The sequence below is a fragment of the Melopsittacus undulatus genome, chromosome 3 (assembly GCF_012275295.1).
Source record: "Melopsittacus undulatus isolate bMelUnd1 chromosome 3, bMelUnd1.mat.Z, whole genome shotgun sequence".
NCBI classification, from domain to species: Eukaryota; Metazoa; Chordata; class Aves; order Psittaciformes; family Psittaculidae; genus Melopsittacus; species Melopsittacus undulatus.
Genome location: NC_047529.1, coordinates 49,455,981 through 49,473,070, shown reverse-complemented (window position 1 = coordinate 49,473,070; position 17,090 = coordinate 49,455,981). Strand labels below are relative to the sequence as shown.

Below are 17,090 nucleotides of genomic sequence, written 5' to 3'. Positions count from 1 at the left end.
AGAATTTAAAGTTTGAGTGATTCACTCTGCAAAAAACTGAGTTTTTTTGGTCATTGATGCTACTGCTACTCCAGTTCTCTCAGATTAGATTGGAATCCAGTAATTACCACATTTTTGTAACAAATTACTGTTTTTCTTTGATAGTGACTAAACTCAGTGTTTCCACATATAGAGTTGCTTCTATTTTAAATGAAAGTAATGCAAGAAAAGTTCAAGATTTTTGTTGTGTTACAATCAATAGTTTTTCAGTTTCATCAACTTGCAACTTAGTTTCTAAATATTTTTTATAGGAGTTGTCCAAATTTGGGAAGAATAATTGACACACAGGGGGGAGGGGGGAAAACTCATTACTATTTGTATATGGTTTTCATTTATGAGTAATTCCCATAAGATTTTGCATGCAAAAGCAGTTAGGTGTATCTCTTATGAGACATTGGACTCAGTAACTGGTTGCAACTTAACAGATTGAGCCTTTTATTCTTTAGCAAATCTCTCCATTGCACAGACAGTTGTGTTTTTATTTTTTTCCTCAAATTCTGTAGAATATGCAGCCAATTTTTAAAATGTTTCCAAGCTTCCACTGAGTCCCTGGAGATTTTAAATTTTACAGGTTCTTGATGCTTTTTTTTTTAGCAGTCTTCAGTCTACTTGTGATTAAAAGAATATCTCTACAAACCTACAGCACATTGTGAAAGTACGTGGCGTGAAGTCATGTCCAAGTACAATTAGCCAAGATGCTGGTTATGCAAGTGTCAATAAAATAAAAGCTTCTTGGATCAAATTACTTCATGTATCCTGCTGTCTGTCAAATACTAGTAATACAGTCATACGATTTGCTTGTTAATCCCTTGGCTTCCACTGAAAGTGTGGGTATTTGCTAACCATATTGCATGTAAAACGTCAGCTGCTGATCTTAAACCAAACCTTTCCCTAAGGTATTCTTACCTGCATATGATTAGCTGCTGGAGGATGGCAGTATTCCTTATGCCAGGCTGCTTTCTTTGAGGTCCTTTTTCATGCAATTAAGTGCATACTTAGACCATCAGGTCACCAGTATCTGTACCTCACAGTTCACATTCAATATGCGTTTGAATGCTGTATATAATCCAAGCTAACATGGCTTAAAAAATTGGATGATAAATAATGCAAGATGATGCTATAAGCATGAAATTTTTATTTTCCAAGTGTTATTGTTGTTGCTTGTACTGTGTGGTTTGTTTTTTTAAATGTAGGTTCTATTTGCATTTACTGCATATACAAACTTCTTACTGAAAACTGTGATTGTGTTCACAAATGGTCATTAGCTGAAGCAGGATCTAACTTTGTCATTACTCGGCTCTTATATAACTTTGTCATTGCTCACCTATTATAATGCAGTTATACTAGTATCTTTGGGTATGTTCTAATGCCCATATATGTTTAAATGCTGGCAGATTTTTATTCTTTCTGTTGTATTTTGTGCATTGTTGTTATCACAGTCTCTTTTGCTACTTGGTTTAGTTGCAGTTTCTGCATCTAAGACTTGGTGTATTTTCCATTTTCATTCAGTTTTCTCAAAAAGACATGCAGCTGAGTATTTTATTTCCTGAGTCAACTTTCAGTATTTTTAGTGATAGCATTTCATTGTACATTATTTATTGCAGCAGATGGAAACTGGTAAGCCAGATAAAAAGTTTAGATAATATTTTGATGTATCAATTTGAGAATCTATTTGAAATCTTTATTTCTTTGTGTCCAAGCAGAAATCACATAAATAATTTAAATTTTGTTCCAAGTAGCTATAGGCTGAGGTTCTTTTGTTTCCTTTGTAATTGATGGTTTCAAGTATTAGAACTTGTTGAAAAAGTACCCATGAAAGTTTTCCATTGGAAGATGCTCAGCTGAAATGCGGGAGATGTACCTATTTCATTAAAAGCTACATGAGGATTTATAATAACACTCAAATAAAAGAATTTTAGAAAGCCAGATTTGTACTAAAACAAATGAAAATTATTTTAAATCTTGGAGTATAGAGGGTCTTGTAGTATTGAGTGTGGAAAATCCAATTTTGACAAACTTATCTGGGGTATGTGCTTGCAGAACTGTTATTCCACAGGTTTTGTCAATTTTAATTCAGTTTCACTTTATGCTGCTGAGCTAGAAAGCATTCACTTATGTAGAAACAGAGCTAAATTTTATTTGGTCAGAATCATGCAGACAGTACATTAGAGCAGGAATTGGTATATAATTACAGTTCACTGACATATTTCTTAAGCCATTGTTCTGTGCACAAACATATTGGGAATGCTGTGTGTTGTACTTGACTAGAGGACTGTTTACTGTCTGCCCACACTTGGTAGCTTTCATTTCAGTTAATACCAGTTGAACTGTCACCATTGAATGTTTTCATTCCAGTTTTCAGTAGTGCCAAATGTATTGTGGTTGGATTAATGTAATGTATTTTATCCTGTTATCTTACATGACATGCTTTGCAACACTGCAGAAATATTACCGATGATGAATCCTCAGTGGATGAACTGAGAGGCACGTTGCGGTTTTTTGCATCTGTATTGGTTCGGAGAATTCACAAGGTAAGGTGACTTAAAGGTATTAATGCTGGTTTTCCATTAAAATAACTGATACTCATTTGTAGTGAGTTCTTTATTTTTTAAGTGGTGATTCCAAAGTCAGTCTCACAGAGAGCATAGGAAGTTTCTATCTAAATTTCTTCTCTGAAGTGGCTTTTGCCTCCTTCATGAGCTTATTCATGGTTATAAAGCACCTTTAAAGATTCATCAATGGAAGTGTTCAACACCTGGTTCGACATGGCTTTGAGCAACCTGATCTAGTGAAAGATGTCCCTTCCCACAGCAGGGGGTTGGACTCTGTGGTCTTTGAAGGTCCCTTGCAACTCAAACCATTCTATGATTCTTTCAGATGGACTTTACACCAGTGCAAGGCATTATTAAACCTTGGGATGATTTAGTGACGTGATACAAGTAGAAAAGATTTTGAGAATTACTGAAAAAGAACTACTAGAAAACAGCAGTGTACCTGTCTCATAGCTTCTGCTTGTTTGACTTCTTTAAATGCAGACAAGGTCCTTAAATTGCTTATAAAGAATAGACTGCCATTAAGTGAATAGCTTACTATAGGAATTAAAACAGGTATGGTTCTTACATTAATGTAGTTCTTAAGAAACATTCTGAAGATTAAACATTCAAATTTTTTATTCCCTGTGTTTAATAGATTAGCACATATATTCTCTTTTCTGGTAAAGTGCTTCAAGCCTGTTTTACAGGAACTGCTTCTAACTTTCTGGCTGTTCTAAGCAGGAAGAGCTGCTAACTCAGTTTCCAGATTTATTCAGTGCTCTCTCCTCTGTTGGAGCAACTACCATAAATGTGTGTCTTTTTTCCCTTCCTTAGTAACAGCAATATTTCCTGAGCTACAAGTTGCACATGTACTCTGTCATGAGTGATTAATAGCCTGATTCTGTCCTTGTTATATATCAAATCCAGATGACTTTCTTGTTTACTCTTACTCAAGCATGTTGCTTTTTAAAGTGAACATGGGGGAAGATTAGGAAGTGTCTGTGTAGCGCAGACATTATATAGAGATGTGAAAGTGAAGTAATTCTTTCAAAGTGAAAATCTAGAGCAAGCTCTTAAAATTTCATTTGGAGTTGTAGTACATGTAGGTGTTGGTTGCATTGTTCTTAGATCCATTGTTTATTCTGAAAATGATGTCTCCTCTATTGATCATGTGATAAGGTATTAATCATGTTAGATCAGCTATAGCATTTTTAAGTAGAGTGTTAATTTACCACATCTGCTTTTGACAGTAATGAATTAAATGCAATATCTTAAATTCTTTTTGTCTGGGTAGACAGTATATGCAACCAGAACTCAAGGAGTGTATAAGTATTAGGCACTGTCAGTGGCATTACAAAATAAAGATTATCACAGAACTTAATTTCTCTTTGCAAATCTTTAGATTTATTTGTATACATCCTACAGAGTAATTTATTTTGTCTTTTTTTGTGAAGTGGTACAAATATCTCAAGCAAAAAGGTGGTACCTTTGTTTAGAACAATTGAAACCTGGCTTTCTCAGCCCTGCAGGGCAGCATGGTGTCTTGTTTTAGGCTCTTGTTTTCAGCTCATAACCTTTTTTTTCTGCTGAACAAGTGTTTCTGTCTGTGCACATACGCACATATAGATTCAAGGAGGCTCAGTTAGGAGCTGTGATCCATATACTACTGAAAATGTTGTGTGTAGAAACCAGAGTTCATATACAAGTTGTAAATAAAATACTTCTTGTCATTTTAGGAATCCAAGTTTAAAGCTTTAATTGTTAGCTGAAAAGGGTTGTGACAAAGTGTTTTATAACCTTTCAGCTCTGATACACTGTCTCTTATAACCTCATTTGAGGAGAAATTAATCACTGATTGCAAAATAAAATATTCTTATACCTTTGCCAAACAGCTGTAGTTTGGTTTGGATTTATTACTAAATGCTTGAAAGCAATAGTTCTGGCTAATAAGGACAATTTTTTTTTTTAATCTGGGAATGTGTAAGAAAAAAAAAGACTCTTTTTATCCTTTTTAAGCTATATCTATACTTTCTTGCCAAAGAATCTTGTATGTTTGAATTAAGACTTAAAATTACAACATACTTAAGTGAAAAGAATTCCTTTGTTTTCTGTTTAAGTCTGCCTAGGTGAGTGTTTTGAGGCAGGGTTTTTGAACAAAGAAACAAGTGCTTTAGGCCAGTCAGCTCTTCAGTATATGATGAAATACTTCTCTCTCAGTCTGGATTTTCCTTATTGTGGCCATTTCTGGGTTAGTTATGGCTTTTGAAGGGAAAGTGAAGTGTTTCCCTTCAGTAGGTAGCCCTGTATCTGCTTGAAATTTTTGTCAGAAGTTGATAGTGCCTACTGTTGTGTTGGTGATAATTTGTTTGCTGTGCTCTTTTGCTTACCTCTGCAGGAATAAACAGTCTTCTATTCCTAAACTCTGGATTTATTGAAATTCCTGTTCAGATGTGAGTCCCAATGGACAGAGTTCTCCATTGATGAGCAGGAGCTTGACTTTTTCTGTAAAAAAAGAGTTGACCTTAATTTAGCTAGCTGCTTTTAGGTAGCTCTAGTCAATTATACTAGCTTATCTAGGCTGGCCAGATTAGGTTAGAGCTGTGCACCTCAGATATTACAAGGGAGTGTGCAGGAATACATGTTACTTTGCTTGTATGAATGAATAAAAACCCAACTTTTGTCTCTGGTGACCTTTGCAATTACATTGTCTCTTTCCTTGTCTGACAAGAAGCACGCACGTGCTTCTGTTTCATTACTTAGGGTCATTATTTGGCTTAGTATTGAGGAAGGACAGATTGTATAAGAAACTTGTGAGGTTATAAATTTTGAACACTTACAACTGTGTATTTCTTCTCTGAAACACCTTTTGCTCTTGCTTAAAATAAAGGGCATGCCAAGTATAAATCAGTTTCCAGGAAAGTTTCTGTGGAAACTACTGAAGCTAATAAGGAAGAATCCTTTGAAACTGTACAGGCTGTCACTTAATGACAGTCAGAAACTGACTGGCTGTGAAGAGAAGCTATGCTGCAAAGAGCCTGGTCCTGTGATAGACAGTAAGCTGAATATGAGCCAGCAGTGTATACTGGTGCCAAAGAATGCCAACAGCATCCTGGGGTGTATGAGTAGGAGCAGAGCCAGTTGATCAAGGAAAGTGATTGTCTGTCTTAACTTAATGCTTTTTAGGCAGCATCTAAGATACTGTATCCAATTTTGGGCTCCCCATTACAACAGAGATGTTTGTAGGGTGGAGCAAGTTCAACCAAGGGGCCACTGAGATGGTTGGGGCTGAAGCATCTAACCTGTGAGGAGGTGACTGTCAACATGGGGGTGTGCACAGCCCTGCACACCTTTATTTGAGCTTGCTTTTACACAGGAGATTGGGTTAAGGCATCATGAGGTCCATTTGTGCCTGAATTGTTCTGTAATTCTCCTTTCATTTTCATAGCCATCAGGACAAGTAGAAATTCAGGACTCTGTTAATATGGTCTTTGATTAAATATGTGCTTTTATTCAGCTTATGATCATATTGTATGGTTGTTGGCACTAACAGTTGTTTTGACTCAGAAACTCAGATTTTTCTTTTGGTTCTGCCATCACCTGAGCTGTGACAATTTTTCTGGATACATAAAGAGAGGCGGTTTTCACTTTGCTTTTAGTCCTTGTGGACATGATTGAGGGTTAAAGTACACAAATACGAGAAGCACAGCATAGTTAACTTGCTTTTGTTGGTGGTCAAATCTTCATGTAGAACTAGGTTTCATATACTGTGACTTTGAAATCAAGCTACATTACTAAATTATTTTAATGGGAGGATCCTAATGGAAACAAATTGGCAAGAAATGTTTTTAACAGTATCGTTTATGGCATTTAGTTCTAAATGATGTTACATGCTTTGACCAGAATGAGTGTCAGATCGTCTAAAGAATTCATGGGTTGTTTCTTAAGGGAGTATTTTATGGTTGGAGTGGAGACATATAAGCAAATTAATATGTTTGGTACTTGACTGTAATAAATAAAGAAAGAACCCTAGAACAATTCTTGTTTTATTTAAAATCTATTCTTTAGGTGGATATTCCAACTGTTGTAACAAAGAAAATGCTCAAGGCAGCAATGAAACACCTTGAAGTGATAGCCAAGGCCAGGCAGAAAGGTAATGTAAAGACTTCATGCACTGCATTTTCAAAGAGCAGATATAAATGTTTCTTTATGTATATTTGTTATTATATTTGCTAGCTCTTTTCATTCTCACTGCCTTCCCTTTACAAAAAAAAAGAGTCATCCTTTTGCTTTTTCATTTGCAGTTTGCAAAGACAAATAGGGAAAAAGTTACAGTACACAGTCTCGAAGTTACTGATTTTTCAGTTCCCCATATTGAAAATGCTAAATTTCTTTCTCTGTACAGTAAACAGACATGTGGCTTTTGTGTATTCAGAGCAACTGAGATCATTTAGCAATGCTTCTTAAAGTTTTTCCTCTGTATTCTAGGTGAGCAATTGTAGATGAAGGGATTTGTACTGTGACTGTAACTCTTATAGCTAGAATGATTTCACATCCTCATGCTAGCATGAGTAGTTGGTGGAGTTGCTCAGGATGTCGAAAAGTTAGGTTTATGTTTACAAGCCATGGAGAGACTTTGAGAAGTGGCATATTTAATTATTATCCACATAAAAATATCTTCACAAGCTGAATGTAAAAATTATGTTAAAACGGCACATTGAAGGAATATTTAGAAAATAAAACACTTGCTGTTGGAAAATTGTTATCTTTATTCTTTTTTTTTTTTTTCACTGGCTGTGTTCCACCGTGCTGTATCTACTAAATGCAGTTTCATTCAACTTTTAAGCATAGATGTTTAACTGGAGTAATGAACTTTCCTCCCTTCCCTCAAAATGCCTGCTTGATGTCCATGAATATATGCCATTGGTCCTATGAGTAGCAGGTAATGAATCACATGAATAACGAGACATGGTCTGATCATGTTAGATGTCTTTAGTGGCACAGCAGTTTTGATATACTAGATTATCTTGCAGCACTGTTTGTGCCAAATTTTTTTCCTTTGATTTCTACTAAGGAGTTGGAAACACTTTTCGTTAGCAGCAGAGAACTGTACTTTAAATGTACATCATTGAAAATGTAGCCATTTTCTTCAGTATTTTAGAAGAAAAGACTTGTTCTCGGAGGGCACAAATGTGAAGTAGCAGCTGAAAATGTCTTTTAGTAGTGCTTTCTGGTAAACATTGTGAAAGCAGCCACCATAATGCATGGTTCAGAGGCAGCTTTCAGACTGTGCTTTGTTTGCTGGTTGATCCTAGGTTTTTCTGTTTATTTTCAAAATCCTTTTCAAATGATTGCTTTAAGGAGCATTTCCTTTTTTCCTGCTCTTCTTACTATTATGTTTTTTATTAATTCCTGACTATTTGCACAGGTACCTACATGATTCATTACCTGTCCTTGCCAGAGAGCATATTCCTCCTCTCTGCTTTTAATGATACCAACCAGGCAGATTTATCAGGCAGTATACATTCCTGTATCCCCCATATCAGCTGATACTATTTGTGGTTCTTGGTTGTGAAGGACAAGCTTGCAGGCTTCTGTGCTAAATTCAGTATGCTGGAAACAGGCTTTAACCTCCTAGGTAGCAGGTATGTATTCTGCACCTGACCCGTGCCTAGTGTGGTTCTTGGCACAAAGCTGTGCTGGATTGCCATTTCAGCTAGGTGTGATTTATTACAGTTCAATTCTTGCCTTTGGAAATTATTTGAAGGAATATAACGTTGGGTTTAATATATATATTTTTTTTAATCTGATAAAGGAGGTATTCTTTCAACTCCATACAGCTGTTCAGAAGAGGGAGCACTCTTTCTCATCAGCATACTGGTTCTGGTTTGATTTATACTGTGTTTATGCTGTGTTCTGTTTACAGAAGCAGGAAACATTTAACAGGATTGAATAAAAGTCTTAAGTTGATTTCAAGCTGTGTTGTAGGCAAGTCAGTAGTTAGAAGCGCAATAAATGGGAGACTGAAGAAGGTCAAGAAAAAAGCAAGCAGAGGCAGACTTTGGGCAATGAAGTTTTTTAGAAGATTCAAGATGTTGAGTTCCTTGGTAATTATAAATGAGAAAACATTCTGGAAAATGCAGTTGTTTGGTCTAGGAATTCTTATTTCACTGTGTAGTTTTGTTTTTACTTAGCCAGGCTTTAAGGTCTAAGCCAAGGTTCTTTTGTAAAGTTTCAACATTGTATCTCTTTGGCAGTTGTATATGTGCTAGAAGTACTAACTTTTTAGCTCAAATGAAAAGCAGTTGCCTCCTATTTTACAAGAAAAAGCTGAAACAACTCTAATGCTGGTTTTTACTTGCAGTAAAAAATGCAGAATTTCTGCAGCAGGCTGCTTTAGAAGAATATGGACCAGAACTCCATGTTGCTTTGAGAAGCCGAAGAGATGAACTTAACTACTTAAGAAAACTTACTGAACTTCTTTTTCCTTATATTTTGCCCCCAAAGTCAACAGAATGCAGGTATGGAAGTTATTTAGAATTGTATTCTTTAAAGTGTATACGTAATGCCATAGTTTGGGGAGTGAAAGAATGAACTCCAAAGTCACGCTTCTCATCCCTTTGCTTCTAAGTCTTTTGATTGGTCTTAGAAGTAGCATGTTTTAAGGTATTGTTAAATCCTCAATTTTTTAATTTATTTTTTCCCCCTTTTTAGATCCTTGGCTCTTCTGATAAGAGAGATTCTGCCTGGTTCTGTTTTCCTTCCCTCAATGGATTTCTTAGCTGATCCTGTAAGACTTTGGAGCATAGGAATAATTTAATATTACTGGTTTCCTACTGCATATGTTGTGGTAAAGCAAACAATGCACAATGACTTACTTGCTGTGCATTTTGACTGGGTAAAAGAAAAAATTCATGTGGCCAATGTTTTTGTTTGTTCATGACAGCTGGTTTCAGTGCTTAATTAACTGAACTGACTAAAATACAGTATTGGTGTGGTATCTTAAGAATGTATGTTTAACGAAAGACTACAATTCCTGCAAGGTGGGACAATGCTGTGCTAGTTTAAGCACTTTAAAATTGCTGTAGGTACCTTTAAACAAAGGCGCAATTACTTGAACTCTAGCTGTATGTATTTTTATACTAGTGAGTAAAACAGCTGCAAAAAAAACTGGATTGAAAGAACTTCTTTCGTCCTTAGTTCTGCAAATAAGAGGGCATTTATTTCTGAAGATGGAATACTGCCATCTTTGATTTTATTTATGCATGTATTTTAATAGGCAAAATTGCAATACTTACAAAGGTATCACTTTAGCTGTAAGTAGAAAGTAGTGTAGCTGTGGAAGTATTAGCTCGTTAGATCTGCATTAACAGTAGAAATGCTTTGTAAAGCTTTCCTCCACTGGGTGAAGAATGTTTCTATGCAGATCTCTTCAGAAATACCCTGAGATGCACATATTTGAAGAGACTGGTGAAGGTCAATTCAGAAAACAAGTGTTCCCAGGCTTTGGGTTTTTTTTTTAAATATTTATATACTCACAGGTTTGAACTTGGGCATAACATAGTGAAATGATTTTAATCTAATTTGTTGAGTTTAATATTGATTTTTTTGTTGTTGTTGTTTTTGTGCTTTCCTGCAGGACACAGTCAACCATTTGCTGCTGATCTTCATTGATGATAGTCCAGTGAGTATGGACAAAATTAAAGCAATAATAATCTGTTCATCCATTTAGGAAGCTTTCTTACCCAGTTGTCTTATTGTCAATTTGTTGCCTGCAGCCTGAGAAAGCAACTGAACCCACTTCTTCATTGGTTCCATTCCTTCAGAAATTTGCAGAGCCAAGAAATAAAAAGCCATCTGTAAGCAAAGGAAACATTTATTTCCTTTCCTGTTTTGAACAAGTGTTTTACCTTAGCTGCTGTTTTTGTTTTGCCTTCAACGTTTTGTATTATTTATGTACTCATTGAAAGTTTGAAAACTAGCTGACTGCATTTTTAACCTACTAAGGTACTGAAACTGGAGCTAAAGGAGATCAGAGATCAACAAGACCTTTTATTCCGGTTTATGAACTTTCTGAAACAGGAAGGGGCAGTCCACGTGCTGCAGTTCTGCCTGACCGTAGGTAAGATTGCATATGTGTGCTGAGGTGTATTTGATCTTCTTTAAAAGATTTAAGAATTTGCAAGTTCAAGTGAATATTCAGTCTCAGAACTAGACAGCATTGTTAAGCAAGAGATTACTTTTCAGAACTTCTGTTCACTTACTTCACTATGTCCTGATCCTTGAATGCTAATCTTGACATTAATGTTGGTGTGGTCTGTAGGTCTTAATTGTATTTCTGTTTATTGATTAAAAGTTTTATGTTTTAAAATAGAATGCTCTTAGAAGAAAAATGTTCTGGCCATTGAAATGAAGTACAGCAGCCTTCTTTTAATACATGGTTGCTGATGTATTTCTAAAGTGCCTGTTTATCACTAAAAAGTTTCTCACATTCTTTTAGCTCTAAAGTTCTGATTTCTGTAAATAACAGAAACATAACGGGAACACTGGAGGTCTTGAAACCTTCTATTCAGTAACCCATACCTTGGTTACGAAGCATGCATTTGGTTTTACCTTTACACACGTGTTGTTTGAAAAGCCACTTACTTTCCAATTATAAGTTTTTCTGTGAAGTTTGTGTTAGAGTGATTGATTTCAAAGTTTTTTGGTCAACTAGTAGTCAATTACTGACTTAAAATAATGTTATGGCTTTTTTTTAATAAAGAAATATTTCCATGTTGCGTGAGGAATAATGGGTGTGTCTTCATATTCCAAGCCCATACATGCAACAAGATGTGAAATTGTTAGACTTTCTCATAAAATATTGCATAAATCACTGATGATTATGTAAGAGAATTGTAAAAAATCTCTATGCTCCTTATGTGCTCATAATCATTCCAAACATGCTGGATTTTTTGTCAGAAAAGTTCATTTCCTCACTAAAAATCCAACAAAGCAGTTGGTTACCTGTCCAGTGCTGGTGGTACGTGCAAGGAGTTCTAAGCTGCCCTTTCTGGAGTTCTGTAGAGTGCTTCCTCTAGCAAGGAAGGTTGCTCAGACTGTGGCTGTTGCCTATGATCAGTCTTTTCTTCTGGGAAACCTCAGCATTTTCTTCCTTCTAAACCTTTCTTTCATTCTTACAGATGGTAAATCTGTGTGTTAGCCTATAAAACAAAGAATGAGATTTAGTTCTCTCAAGATATGCTGACCCAAACTGTCTACTGTAGGTGGTTCTTGACTGGATAGAAATACTTTGGATAAGAAGCACTTTCCAAGGGAAAACAAACAAAAAACAAATCAACCAAACCAACCAAAAAAACCACAAACAAAACAAAACAAAAAATCCAGAAAGGTCTTGGTAGATTTTTTTTTCTGAAGAAATTTGGGTTTGTGTATTAATTGAAAAATGAATTAAACACTATTTTATTTTCCCTTCTTTCTGGACAGTAGTCATGCTGTTAGTGGGATGGGCCAATAAATAAAGTATGATTACACAATAATTGTGCTGAATAGAATATTTAGTTCTATATATGTTCAAATTTAATGTTCTTGAATAATATCTTTAATGGATTTGGTCTTAAAAATGAAATAGCCAGATGGGCATATGACTGATATAAAGGGCTATTGGAGCTCTGTGTGTGTTTAGCATGAACTGGAAGTCATGTTAAAAAAAACCTACAATTTGCAATTTGGCAATTTAGGAAGAAAAAAAAATCATCCAGTTCATTCTTATGCCAGGAACAACTTCATGGATTTATTCTTGCTGTGGTAAGGAATAATTAGTTCTAATGGCAATATATTTTTAGTAATAATTTTATGAACAAATCCAAATTATAGTTAAGAAGAAGGCTGTTGCCTTATTACATGATGCTGAGATGTCTCACGTTTCTATTACTTTTAAAGTTTTACAAATTACTATTTGTAAAGTAGTAATTGTTATAGGTTATAGGTTGCTTCAAGATGCTCTTTGTTTGCCAAGTTGATATACAAATGCATTTTCTTTCCTTCTCAGAGGAATTCAATGACAGAATTTTGCGACCAGAGCTATCAGATACTGAAAAGATGTCTCTTCATGAGGAAGTACAGAAAATTTACAAAACTTACTGTTTGGATGAAAGCATTGACAAAATTAGATTTGACCCTTTTATTGTGGAAGAGATTCAAAGAAGTAAGTTTGAATTTGAAAGGAATAATTTACACTGGAATTTAAACAGCAAGCTGAGCTAAAGTGAAGATTAATCCATCTAAATATGGCCAATCTTTACTTTTGTCGTTTTAAAAATCGTTGGCCACTTGCTATGTTTTGTCAGTTTATTTCTGTTTTGTCAGACTTTCAGTAGCTTGCAAAGTAATCACAACTCAGACCAGATAAAAATCAAACTTCATCTGCCTATATATAGATATATTTATTTATGTTTGTGATTTTTTTTCTTTTGTAGTTGCTGAGGGCCCATATATGGATGTTGTGAAACTTCAAACTATGAGGTGTCTTTTTGAAGCTTATGAGCACGTACTTTCTCTACTTGAGAATGTTTTCACTCCTATGTTCTGTCACAGTGATGAGGTAAGAGCAAAAGGTTTGAAGAGAAGTCTTAAAGTCATTCAAAGCAATTTACTCAGCATTTATGATTGTTCTGTGACTGAAAGTTAAAAAAACAGAATTCCCCACACTGATAGCTGCCTAAAACCTTCTAATAGGAAACACTTAAAACAGAGGGGTGAGTCTGAATTTGTGTGTGTAAATCAGGTTCAATATTAAGCTTCTCACATTTATTTGAGCAGAATATATTGATGTGTCTTAGCAATAGGTACTTACTTGGCTTTCTTCTGAATAAAGTGTATTTCTGAAAATTAGTATTGATGGTAATTTTTCTCACAATAGCTAAAATGCTTCAAATTTTTCTAATGAGGAGGAGACATGGACTTTGTTGCTTAATTTTAGTTTTATTTCTGTGTTCATGTTAATTTTTTTAATCCCAAGACTGTGTAAAGTAAAATAAATAGTCCTGGGAGCATGTATTGCAGATTTGGTGTGTCCTTTTTCAGATGAATATTCTAAGTGCTAGATTATGGTCAGCTGACCTTTTACTTCTGTTTTTGTTCCTGAATTTTGCTATGTTGTTGCATAGTAGCATTGCCTCAGTCTGGTGTTTTCTTTGATACCTTATTTGCTTTTGTAGTACTTCAGACATCTTTTAAGAGGAGCAGAGTCACCAACGCGCAATTCAAAGTTCAACAGGTGGGTATGGTAGAATCTTTAAGTAGTTTTTTGGTTTTTAGTTAAAAGTATCAAAATACTAAACCATATGAATTTTGCTACTGGTTGATACCAACTTGACAAAATTTTCAGCTCTGACTTACTTTTTAATGGACAAATTACATACTGAAGGAACAATAATCATTATACAAGGTGTCTCTTTGCTTTGAAGTGTTTTATGTTAAAGAACATAAAATGTAATTAGGACCTCAACATTTGAAGAGGGGAGGGAAAAAAATGCACATTGAGAATAAGATAACATGGAAATTAAGTGGCGATTTAATTGACTTTATATATGTATAATACCGTTTTGTTGGTGCAGAGCTGGGCGATATTGGATTTTGGGTTTTACGGGGATACGTACAGCGTATCCTACATCTAACCAACCTGGTCATACAATGGGAATCTCCTTTAGTGACAAGGAGGATTGTCTGTCAAGTGTGTTTTCTGTCCCTCATATTTACCCCTTCATTGCAGAAGTATAGGGTCAGAAGCTTTGTTTCTGGATTTGGGCTATGTACTTATAGACCACTTTTCAGGTTCCTTGTTGTCTGTAGAGAAGAGAATCATCTCCTACAATATGAATGGGTGATCTTCCATTGTGGGGTTGGGTTGAGTAAGCTTGAGGTCTCATAGTTTCTTGTCTTTCCTCTTGTGCTGGATGGCTCAGTCAGACTAGCCAACTGAGTTGCTCTTATGGTCTACCCAAAAGAAGGAAAACTGAGAAAGTCTTTAATTTGGATACACTTTTTTTCTTGGTATCAAATAAGATCCACAGTTCTTAGAAAATGCTGGTGTTTATCATCTTAGTTTGCTCTTCTAGAGGAGTAACTGCAATTTAACTTTTTCTGTGTTCATTAGGGAGCAGCAGCAACCCTCTTGATTTGCAGCCTCCAGTGAGGCGTGTCATTGTGAGATCTCTTTCTCCCCTGCTAACATTCTTCAAAAACTACATAATCATCTCTTTAATGTATGTCCATAGGTGATATCTACTATGTAGTCCTTATAGCTTTTGTACATCCAGGACTTGGGCTTTGGTCAGTTTGGTGCTGACAGCTTCTTTCTTGGCAAAGAGGCATAGAATGCAGCTAGACCGAACTGCTTATTTTTTTTCCCCTGTGTGATAGTCCATTAGGAATGGTGACCTTAAAACACACTCCAGCTTCTGTTGAAGATGGCTACAGAGTTTCATCCAGACCTTTAAATCTGCCTTCTGGTACCTTACCCCAAGCTATTCATGTCAAGGGTTGAAAGTATCCTGTCATACACTTCTTAAATCTTGTTAAAGTATGAAAAGATTAAGGCCACCTCCCTGGTGCTTTGCTTTCCAAACCAGAAATAGAAATTATAGACAGTCTGTACCTGGAGCTTTTTAAACACATCTCTGGCTACAAAATAAACAGATTTTGAAAATGTACCTGGTTTACATTTTAGAGCAGTTTGAATACCCTGAGTATATATGCTGGCTTATGCTATGAAATACTGTATGTTCCTGAAGTGGTGCCTCAGTGATTACTTCCATGAAACAGACCTCCTGTCTGAGGTCATAGGCAAGTAGTTTCCCTGTTTGTCTTTTGCTTTGGTGTTCTCCTCAGCAGAATGTGGTACAGAGTCACTGCCAAGGGGAAAAAAAAATGAAATTACTTGTGGAATTATTCCAGATGCTATCCATATGCACATACCTCATCCTGCCTTCTCTTCCCTAGTCTAGCATTAGAAATTATATTACGTAGAAATGTTATGCAAAAGAGTTTTATTTTCCTTATCTTTGACTTTGGTAGGGGAACTGGGAGTGTAACTGCTGGTTAAAAAGTCAGATCGAGTAGTAGATATAAAATCCCAGTGGAATGTTTATGTGGGTAATCTGTTGAAAGATTTCACTTGCTGCAAGACAAGAAAATTACGGAGCAGTTACATGCGGGAAGGTAGGGAAGAAGTAACTATCTCTGAGTAATTTCTCATTTGCATCACTTTGAACTGTGCAAAATAACTGTAGCTTTTTGTGTACAGATAGGATGAATAATGTGCTATGAAAACTCCCAAGGGACATGAGAAGTCCCATGTATTTCTGGAGTGTGAAGAAGCCACATTTGAAGATATTCGGGGAACTTGATAGCTAGCTGTGGCTGTCAACAGTTTAGCTCCGTAACTGATATTTTCCACCTCATCTTTTATGTGTGTGGCCAATAAAAACTGATGTTTTAAATTCCAATTCTGGTGAATTAATTTTGGGTGTGTGGAAGAGAGGACAAGAATTCCCTCTCCCTCTCTTTTATTTATGTATTTGTAATATATTACTACATTACCTAAAGGTAATCTGTATTGGAAGTCTAACAAAGCAAAAAAGCCATTATATGATTTCAACTCTCAGATTTCTGGATGACTATATATCTGCCTTTTTTACTACACATCGTGACCACGTATAGAAGTAGATGCATCCTCATTTGTCATCATTGGGATAGTAATAAAATTCAAACAAGTCAAAGATGAAGTGCACAATGTAATTGATTGTCACCATCAGTTCCAACTTGGTAGGTTATGTTTCCAGCTTCACAGTTAACATGACTAAAGAGACTGTAAGATGCCTTAGCATTATTTCCTCTTGTAAAACAAAATCTAAAATGTGAATATTTTAATCCCGTGTCAGTTTATCCCAAATTCAGTAGCTCCAGTCAATTAAAATCATGGGTATGGTGACTGTGTTTATGGTTAATCCATTTAAAATCTTGGCTGGAATTACTCAGTTGATGGCTGAGGCATTGGTTCTGTGTACCGGGATATGTAGAATGTCAAAAATACATGACAGTTCTTAAAAGCTGTGAAATAATGAATATATAATAATGAAAAGATAGTAATAATAATGAAAAAGATATTTTAAAGTGTTTTTTACTATATCTGATACAGGGGGGTGCTGGTATTACATAAAATGAGTCCCCAGCCTTTTCTTTGTATTGGCCAAATGAACTAGATTCCTACATGACTCCTGAACATAGTTTATAGAAAAAGCTGCCTTTTTGGTACTACAGGTAACTTTATCAATGAAACCATTCTCTATAAAATCATAACCACTTGTGCTGAATGTCAGTGAAGACTGGAACGTGTCCAGTAATGGTGATTTTTGAATTCAAAGGCCCTGATTGTGGTGATGGAATGTGCAGGTACCATTCACTTTGCACTTTGTTAGGATTTAGGTCAGGAGCTCCTCACTGTACCTTGTTTTTTAC

General features: G+C 35.6%; 1 protein-coding gene across 1 annotated transcript in view; it reads left to right on the top strand.

Moving 5' to 3' along the window:
* The window catches only part of SNX14 (sorting nexin 14), a 55,008-nt gene that overhangs the window by 10,291 nt on the left and 27,627 nt on the right, over positions 1-17,090 (top strand). Inside the window, exons 6-15 of the mRNA XM_031052773.2 lie at positions 2,483-2,570; positions 6,639-6,723; positions 8,935-9,091; positions 9,285-9,360; positions 10,210-10,254; positions 10,349-10,429; positions 10,578-10,692; positions 12,622-12,777; positions 13,049-13,173; positions 13,790-13,848. Coding sequence (XP_030908633.2) covers positions 2,483-2,570; positions 6,639-6,723; positions 8,935-9,091; positions 9,285-9,360; positions 10,210-10,254; positions 10,349-10,429; positions 10,578-10,692; positions 12,622-12,777; positions 13,049-13,173; positions 13,790-13,848 — 987 coding nt within the window. The remainder of the gene's footprint in view (positions 1-2,482; positions 2,571-6,638; positions 6,724-8,934; positions 9,092-9,284; positions 9,361-10,209; positions 10,255-10,348; positions 10,430-10,577; positions 10,693-12,621; positions 12,778-13,048; positions 13,174-13,789; positions 13,849-17,090) is intronic.